The sequence below is a fragment of the Bos indicus x Bos taurus genome, chromosome 19, assembly GCF_003369695.1.
Source record: "Bos indicus x Bos taurus breed Angus x Brahman F1 hybrid chromosome 19, Bos_hybrid_MaternalHap_v2.0, whole genome shotgun sequence".
In the NCBI taxonomy this organism is placed as follows: Eukaryota; Metazoa; Chordata; class Mammalia; order Artiodactyla; family Bovidae; genus Bos; species Bos indicus x Bos taurus.
Genome location: NC_040094.1, coordinates 21,209,226 through 21,216,766, shown reverse-complemented (window position 1 = coordinate 21,216,766; position 7,541 = coordinate 21,209,226). Strand labels below are relative to the sequence as shown.

General features: G+C 61.2%; 1 protein-coding gene across 2 annotated transcripts; it reads right to left on the bottom strand.

Annotated features, from left to right (window-relative positions):
• Positions 1–1,270: 1,270 nt before the first annotated feature.
• On the bottom strand, positions 1,271–7,379 carry TRAF4 (TNF receptor associated factor 4). Of its 2 annotated transcripts, XM_027517728.1 has the most exons (7): positions 7,137–7,378; positions 4,082–4,133; positions 3,388–3,492; positions 3,156–3,317; positions 2,904–3,065; positions 2,659–2,814; positions 1,271–2,401 (listed from the first exon to the last, which is right to left on the bottom strand). In XM_027517728.1, exons 1-7 carry the CDS (start codon positions 7,277–7,279, stop codon positions 1,769–1,771), a joined length of 1,413 nt encoding a protein of 470 aa, XP_027373529.1. In that variant the 5' UTR covers positions 7,280–7,378; the 3' UTR covers positions 1,271–1,768. The 2 variants fall into 2 exon arrangements, with proteins under 2 accessions (XP_027373529.1, XP_027373528.1); XM_027517727.1 differs by having other exon boundaries at positions 2,904–3,317; positions 7,137–7,379.
• Positions 7,380–7,541: the final 162 nt, after the last annotated feature.

The following is a 7,541-nucleotide window of genomic DNA, read 5'->3' as shown; positions in this document are numbered from 1 at the left end:
ATAAGGGCTTTTCCACCTGAGTCTCTGGCTGGCAAAGTAGAGACGGCAAGTTACAGCCTTTGAACCTTCTCCTTCCCATACTGAGCCTGAACAGTATTTTCCATACACAGGCCTCTTAGGGCCAGGCAAGAGTAAGGCACTTTATGCTGATGAGTTAATCTTTACAAATCTAGCAGGATTACTCTCATTTTACCAGCGAGAGTAAGGATGTCATGTAGCTAAGTAACTTGCCAAAAAGCAAGCATAGCAAAGATCTAAAACCAAATCTATTGCCAAAAGTAAAGGAAGCTATTCTAGGGATTGCTGGAGCTTAAAACAGAATCCAGTGATAAGGGGAAGAAAAATCCAGGCCCTGCCCCAAAATAGCTGGATGATAACTGAAGTCAGTTCAAATATGGATAATCACAGGCACCTCCTTTGAGACCTGTATGAAAAGCAAGTATGGATGGGGAAATCCAAGTGCTTTGAATACCTTGAAGGCTTTGGAGTTAGGCTAACATTCACCAAGTGCTCACAGTCATCCCTCATTATCCACAGGGAATTGGTTTAAAGAATTCCCCGAGTCCACAGATGAACAAGTCCTTGATAGAAAATAGCATAATATTTGCATATAACCTGCACACATTTTACCACATGCTTTAAGTAATCTATAGATAATATGTAATACAATGTAACACCATGTAAATTTACCCATGAGTAGCCAGTAAGTTTTGCTCTTTGTAGCTTTTCCCAAGTGTTTCCAGTTTACTCTTTCTTGATTGAATTCAAGGATGTGGAACCCACAAAGGACCGACTGTATCTTGTGCTAGGTGGGAACTTGGACTGTCTTCATCACAGCTCACTAAGGTCCTTTTATTAACTATTGCACTTAAGTGAAATAATGCATATAAAATGCTTAGCAGTGTCTGCCATATCAAAAGTACTCAATGAATGGTAGCTACTCTCATTAGACCAAGAAACACCTGCCAAAGGACAGGCACTAGTCTTTGGTGGGGTATGAATCAGGGACTATAGCCCTTATTGTGTTGAGCCTGCAGCTCCCTCATAGAATCACCAGAGGGCAGCAGCAGGCAACTCTTCCACACAAAGCCCCTTGCAGTCCCTCTGTCTTCCACCAGAGGGCGATCCATGAGCGCCATTGGATTCGGGCCAGAACGGTTGCAGGGCCCCCCCCCCGCCACCCCCACCCCTACCCCTGTCCCTTGACTTCACCCTAGGGCCTAGCCTTCCAGGACCCTAAGCAACCCGGATGAGTCAGGCTGGAACCAAGTTAATAAATACAATTCAGGATTTATTAAAAATCAGGGCTCCCCGCTGTGCCCTCCTGGCACTAAGTAAATAAATAACCAGAGGGGACACAGCTGGGGAAAGGATAAGAGAAATCTGATCTCAAGATTATTTTAACTACCCCCTCAGTTTCCCAACTCCCCCTCCCCCCTATGGCTCTTGGGACATAGCACCAGCAGGCACCTCGGTCCCTGGAAGAGTGTAGCCAGCACCAAGGCGTGTCTGCCCTGTCCAGGAGACAGGTCCGGGGGCTCGCTGGTTTCCAAGCCCTTGATGACCCTAAGATCTGCTCTTCCCCGAGGTCAGAGATGAAGCACCAATAGGAGGCACCTGAGGGTGGTGGGGAAGGAGGGAGGGGGAACGGGGTACCAGAGCCTCGGCAGCAGCAGCAGCTGTAAGGGGGTCCGGCCCCCTCTCCAGGCTCAGCCATGCCCGATGGAGGTCACTGCCCTCCCCCCTTCTCCTGCTGCTTGGTCTGCTCTCAGCTGAGGATCTTTCGGGGCAATTCAACAGAGGCACGGATGAAGACCGCATCATCCCGCACATAGTTTCGCTTGCGGATATCCTGGTGGGAGATGAACTTGGGGTAACCAAAGCCCAGAGAACTCTCATCCAGGGAGCCCCGCCAAGTGCCTGGTTTTTGGAAATTCTTCCAGTTTGGGTCAGGGTGAAAGGTCTCAGTGACATGCTGTGGCTTCGCCAGCCCAGGGTCACTCTGATCCAGTAGGGAGAAGGTCACACGGCGGGCGAAGGGCCACTCGAGGAGATTGTCAAAGGCACCTGGCAGCACGCGAATGTAGAGTGAGAGGTGGGTGCCCTCGCCACTGCCATTGCCGTTGAGGAACGCAGACACCTGCAACTTGTAGCCGTACTTGTGCGTGTAGAAGGCAGGGCTGAAGCACTCGAGGTTGGGCTTGGCTTTGGCCTCCTGGAGCCGGCGCCCGTAACTGCCAATCTTCCAGATGAGCACGCCATCACTGCCCACCGACAGCTCCTCCAGTTCTCTTCGTAGCTCCTGCAGCTCCTGCCGCTGCCGGCTCACCAGGGCACACATCATGGCCAGATGCGGCTTCACACTCTCCTCCACGTGCCGTGCCATCGCCAGCTTAGGGCACTGTCGGCAAAGCCCCAGGCCATGGGGGAAAGAGAGGAGAGTGAGTAGGGGCGAGTTCAGGCGAGAGGGGAGGAGTGGATACAGGGTAGTGGGCACCGAGCCCTGAATGGGGAAAACAAGGCACTAATAAGGCTGGAGCCGGCCAGCAGAGGAAGGACTGGGCCTTCCGGGCAGCACGGCAGGGACCACTCAGGGCCTACGTCTGAGGTCTCAAGCACCAAGAAGGGAGCTGAGGGGAAGGAAAAAAGGCATCTCACCCTGTGCTTGCAGCCGGAGTCTTTGAACGGGCACAGCACCAGGGCGGTGCTACAGCTGTCCTTCAGGTGGCCTGGCAGGTCCTCCCGAGCCACGGTGCCCACGCCACACTGGTTGGGGCACGGCACAGGCAGCCTTGGGCACTGGTACTGGTGACTCTATGGCCCAGAGGCAGAGCGGAGCAGTCAGCGGCCCAACTCCCTGCTCCTGGTCCCGCGGACTCCGCCCGGACTCAGGAAGGGCCTACCTGGATGGTGTCGAAGACGAACTCCTTGGTGCAGTAGGTGCAAGGCTGGGTGCGCTTGGGGCACTCGGAGGTGGCATGCTGGGCCAGCAGCCGCCGCATCATGCGGGCACCACACTTGTTCTCACAGTACACGCTCTCTTGCGGGCACACGCCCTCGTGGCTCTGTGGAGGCGCGGGGGCGGGGGCGGCCCGCTGAGTCTTCAGGGCTCCCCGACCCCGGGTGCCCCGCCCCCTCCCCGAGGCCCCACCCACCTCGAAGGCCTCCCCGCTGAAGTCGCAGCCGCAGAACTCGCACTTGAGCCGCCGCTTGGGGCAGTCGTGCTGCAGGTGCGCAGGCAGGTCTCGGCGGCTCAGCTTGGCGGGGCAGCGGTTGGGGCAGGGCACCACGTTGAAGCTGCAGGTATTCAGGTGGCCCTGGTGGGAGGGGCTGAGTTAGTGCCTGCCGGGGTCGGGGTGTGTCCTGCCACCCGGGGCAGAGGCTCACCTGTAGGTGCCGAAGGGGGCCATTCCAGCGGCAGCCCTCCTCGCTATGGATGCAGCGAATAGACAGGCCCAATACCTGCACCTCCAGTTCTGGGTCCGGGTAGATCTGGGGTCACGAGGAGCAGTGATCAGGGACAGCGCCTGCGAAAGTCCCCAGTTCCCGCCCACTCCAGCCCGCCCCCCCACCCCCATAGGCTCGATGGCTTCCTCAGAGCCAGGAATAACCTCCCTCCCGCTAAACTCCCCTCAAGCCCAGGCATACAGAGCGCAGCAGGTGGAATCTGCTCCAGCCTCAGATTCTGGGTTCCCCAATTCCCTTACGCAGGGCGCTCCCTCTGGGGTTGACAGCCAGTCAGCCTGCCCAGCCCCTGGCGGCCCCCACACCGTCTGCTTCCTTCTCCCTCGTAGAGGGGTCCTGGCCCTCAGCCACAGGTCTGGCCAGCCACCCAAAGAGGAGGGGAACACTTCTGGTGGGCACAGAGAAGCTCTGTGCACCCCCACAAGCTGGGCATTGTGCCCGCCCTCCAGGGCAAACACGGGCCTCATTTGCAAACTGGCCTGGTAGGAGGGAACAGGCCACCTTTGTCGGGGCGCACAGCACTGGGTTGACATTGGCCCTGAGCCCACTGGCTGCAGCAGCAGCTCCAGCCTCCACCAAGGGCGGCAAGAGCCTGTACCTGGCACGGTGGACTCACCTTGGCATAGTCCAGAGGAAGCTGGTCCTCCGGGCACTTGAAGACTCCTTCACTGTGAAAGGGGAGGGGACAGGGTCACAGAGCTGGAGGGGAGACCCGGGGCCACCCTCCCCACTCCGAGCCAGAACAGCCTCTCTGTCACCAGATGGTTCCCAGGCAGCCTCACCTGAGAGGGCAAGTAGAGGCCTGAGGGTACCCACTTCTCCAGGACCCCCAGAAGAGCCCGGCTCCTGTCCTGGGGAGGGGGGATCTGGGCCCAGCGGAGGCAGAGGCAGCTGCCTCAGGCAGCATTTGGCCAACAGGTGGCAGCTGGCACCCCTCCCCCCAGGACGGCAGCTGGATTGGGAAAGGAACAGGCTGCCCAGCCACCCAGTCCCCCAGGTTGATGTTCACTGGCTGGGCTGGAAGCTCACAGGGGAGGGTGAGATGGGCTGAGATTAAGTGCCAGGGCTGTCCAGTCCCCATGAGGGTGCCCAGCCAACATCCCAGGGCAAAGGTCAGCTTGGGGCCACCTTACTCCACCTCCCCCTCCTCCTAGGTGGGTGTGTCTTCTAAAGCAAAGAGGAGGAGGATGCCCCAAGGTCCTGTGTTTACACTCCCACCCCATTCTCACCACCTGCCTCAGAAGGGCTCAGTGTTCCCATTTGGCAGATGAAAGAACTGGGGCTCCCAGGTGAACTGGATACACCTGCCTGATTCCACAGCTCAGTTTCTACTACCTTGCACACAGAAGAGAGGCTAGTCCCAGAAAAACTGGCCAGACAAGCACAGCCAAGACTCTGTTCACTGCACAGTGGGCATCCGAAGCCTGCTGACCCAGTCCGCTGCCCTCGGGTCCTTCACCAACCCCACACCAGGTTGTCAGCACTCCAGGAACCTGTGGCATGCCTTCTCCTGCCAGCATGGCCTTGCTGACCCCAGCCAGGACCAGTCACTGCTGCCTGGCGCAGCCTAGGCAGGGCAAAGGCGCACCCAGCAGGACTGAAGGCCCTCAGGCCTGGCATTTCTGGCAAGTCTGAGTCAGGTATGTAGGTAGGTGGGAGGGCAGGCCAGGACGAAAGGTGGAAGCAGAGGCCACACAGCGCCCCTGTCCAGGATGGCACTTTGCAGGCCGAAGGCAGTCCCCTGCTCCCTGTGTGTGGTCAAGGGATTTCTAGCACCCATCTCCTCCCCTGATCCCACGACTACTACTGGCCATGCTGCCAATGCCCAGACGAATACATGCCCAGGCACTGAGGAGGTGTGCCCATGCCCACGGGGCAACCAGCCTTCCTGGGCCAACCTGAGTAATAGCCCTGGCAAGAGCAGGGGACAAGGGGTGGGCCTGGGGGAGGGGGGGGGTCTGCTTGGCTGCTTCAGGAATGTGCTGACTTCGTGGTTCTGGAGTCAGGGAGGGGGGCTGAGGCAAGTCCCCAGGCTTCAGGCATAAGATTAGCCTGGGCAGCTTGGGGCCCAGCCAGAACAAAGGTTCCCCCAGGACGGCGGACACCCTAGCTGTTAGGGTGGGCGGGGCAGCGCCCGTCCCACCATCCCTTCCCTTCCCGGGCTTCGGAGTGAGCCGCGGGGTGGGGGGAGGCTGGGGCCGAGCGCTCTAGGCTGTGCAGTGGAGGCCCAAGCCCAGGGGAGAAGACAGGATGGGGGGAAGGGGCTGGGGGAGAGGAAGAGGGGATTTCCGGGAGGGGGAGGGGCAGAAGCCGCCGAGACGGGCAGAAGGGAGGGAAACCAGCCTGACAGCCCCCTCCCGCGATCCTCCCCCGAGGCAGGCAGGGTGGGTCAGCTGAGGAAGGGGGGAGGCTCAGCTGGCCTCATCTGGAAACCAGAGGGCCGGGGAAGGGCTAGGGAGAAGACAATGGGGCTGTGTGTCGGTAGGAGAGCGTGTGTAAACGGACGGGAGGAGGGAGGAGGGGAGGGAAAGGGAGGAGGGGAGGGAAAGGGAGGAGGGGAGGGAAAGGAGGAGGGGGCCCGCACCGCGGCTCGAGCAGGAGCATATGTGAGGGCAGGACCGGTCCAGGCAGCCGGGAGCACAACAAAACAAAGGGGCCTGCGGAGATCGCAGGGCTAGGGGCCGCGGAGGACGGAGGCAGGGAGCCTTTCAGGCACGAGCCCCGGAGGTGCTCTCGCAGCCTGTGCCCCGCGAACCCTCAGTATACAGCCTCCTGACACAAGGCAGCGGCTGGCCCACCTTCCCCGGGGCCCTCGGGGGACGACCCCAAGACCCGGGCTCCCTCTTCCGGCCTCCCCACGTCCCGGACGGTGCAGTTCCCAGCGCGGGCTGGAGACTCAGGACAGCTCAGGGCGCCCAGAACTCGATGAGGGCCCAAGAGCCGAGGGACTGATGAGCAGGGGCGGGAGACGGCGGGGTGCGGGGCCCTCCCTAACGATCCAGACTACCCGCCGTACCCAAGACCCCCAGGGGCACCCAACAACGGGCTCCTGCTTCACTGAAGATCGGGGCGTCACAGTCCTTCCCCTATCGTTCGAGCACAAACGGCCCGCGCTGACACCCCCCTCCCAGTTAGGTACTTGTGCGCCTGTAGGTTGTTGCGCGACCCGTGGGCAAGTCGCATTTTTTCTTTGAATCTGTGAAATGGGAGAACAATAGCTGCCGTTCTGGGAACATCGAAAGATGAGAAGGGCTTAGATGGGTGAAAACTCCGGAGGCTTAAGGCTCCGCGAGGAACAGAGGGTTTAGTCTTCCTCTTCCCAGAAGGACTCAAAGTTCAAGGCTGAGGCCGCTCTAGCTCTCAGGTGAGGGGGAAGGGCCGGCCGCAGGTCAGGAAGGGCGTCCTTTCCCACCTCCACCCCGCGGGAAGGCACGGGATTCGTCCCACCCGGCGCGTGGCACGCGGGACCCGACGGATTCATGCGTGGGGGGGTGGCCCTCCCTCGGGGCGTGACGTCACCGCAGCCCCGTGACGTCACGGTGGGCACCCCTGAGGTCACCGAGCCGCGGCACAGACAAAGAGCCGGCATGCTCCCGGCCCCGGCCCTCCCGGGGCAGCGTCTCCCGTCCCCGCCGGCCGGCCGTCCCCGCTCCCCCCGCCCCCGGCCGCACCTGAGGAACTCCTGCAGGCAGGTGTCGCAGAAGCGGTGGCCGCAGGTAGAAACCTGCACGGGCTCACGCATGGGCTTCCCGCACAGCGGGCAAAGCAGCCGCCGCTTGGGCTTCTCCAGGAACTTGTAGTCGAAGCCGGGCATGGCGGGCGGGCACGGGCGAGCGGGGCCGGGTGCGCGAAGGCCCCACAGCCCGTGCCTCGCTCCGGCCGCGCTCCCGGCTCCGGGCGGCGCCGACTGGCGGCCGGGGCCCGCTCGCGGCCCCTGAGCCCACCCGCCGGAAGAGGGGGCGGGGCTGCGCCCGCGCGGTCCTAGCGCCCTCTCCGCCGCGCTCCCCACCCACCCGGCCGGCCGGCGGCTTCGGGGTCGGCGCTCTGCCAGACTTGCCACCGCCGAGGAGCAGGGG

Excerpts from the sequence above, each read along its gene's own strand:
- TRAF4 (XM_027517727.1), bottom strand. The coding sequence starts at position 7,279 with ATGCCCGGCTTCGACTACAAGTTCCTGGAGAAGCCCAAGCGGCGGCTG. Across the intron at positions 4,134-7,136 it reads TGCCTGCAGGAGTTCCTCAG|TGAAGGAGTCTTCAAGTGCC; the intron begins GTGCGGCCGGGG and ends CCCCTTTCACAG. Across the intron at positions 3,493-4,081 it reads TTCCTCTGGACTATGCCAAG|ATCTACCCGGACCCAGAACT; the intron begins GTGAGTCCACCG and ends TCGTGACCCCAG.